Here is a 657-nt window from a genome sequence, read left to right as displayed (position 1 = left end):
GAGTGACCGCCTTCAAGGTTGTTTATTTCTTGCAATAGGGTTAAGCAAACAAATGCACAGTCATACTCTACACACACAGTGAAATTACAAGCACTATTGCGTACAGCTGGGCAAGGCGTAACGTCTTCCGCTTTTAATCAACCGTAAATCATTTCAAACAGAGGAAGTTTCTTCACGACCAATATCCTGCAGAAATATTGCGAAAGCTACTTTTCCACGGAATTTTGGGCGATTTGATCATCCCCCTTTTCTTAGGGCAGATCCTACTGCAAGAAACCGTCGTGGGCAAGACGACACCCAAACGGCCTCATCGTCGCGAACGGCGTGAGTCAGTCGCCGGAGGAACGAGAGAGGCGGCGTATATAAGCGTCGCTCCCGCCCCTCTCCGCCATAACAGTCGCGATCGCCGTCGGAACATAAAGGAAGCCAAGACATAGTGTTCGCGTTATCTGCTTAAGATGGTAAGTGGACTGAGGTGCTGTAATATGAGGCCCCGAGGCGCTGCATTCGGAGGAGCTTTTGTGGTGTTATCATTTTTTTTTTCTGATCGAATATAAGAGGAAATACCCCTGCGACGTCTTTCTCGTTCCGCTCACCCTCTCTGCCCCACAGGTATCCATCAGCACTCCGACGATGGCGGTGCTGGTGGGCTACCTG

General features: G+C 49.9%; 1 protein-coding gene across 1 annotated transcript in view; it reads left to right on the top strand.

Moving 5' to 3' along the window:
• Positions 1-312: 312 nt before the first annotated feature.
• LOC119592983 (salivary glue protein Sgs-3-like) overlaps positions 313-657 on the top strand; it is a gene marked incomplete in the record, with an annotated part of 1,881 nt that continues 1,536 nt past the window's right edge. Inside the window, 2 exon segments of the mRNA XM_037941868.1 lie at positions 313-461; positions 613-657. Of these exon segments, the coding sequence (XP_037797796.1) occupies positions 459-461; positions 613-657 (48 nt within the window).

This window comes from Penaeus monodon, chromosome 31, assembly GCF_015228065.2.
Source record: "Penaeus monodon isolate SGIC_2016 chromosome 31, NSTDA_Pmon_1, whole genome shotgun sequence".
NCBI classification, from domain to species: Eukaryota; Metazoa; Arthropoda; class Malacostraca; order Decapoda; family Penaeidae; genus Penaeus; species Penaeus monodon.
Note: the sequence above shows the minus strand (reverse complement) of the source record. Positions and strands in the feature narration are given on the sequence as shown.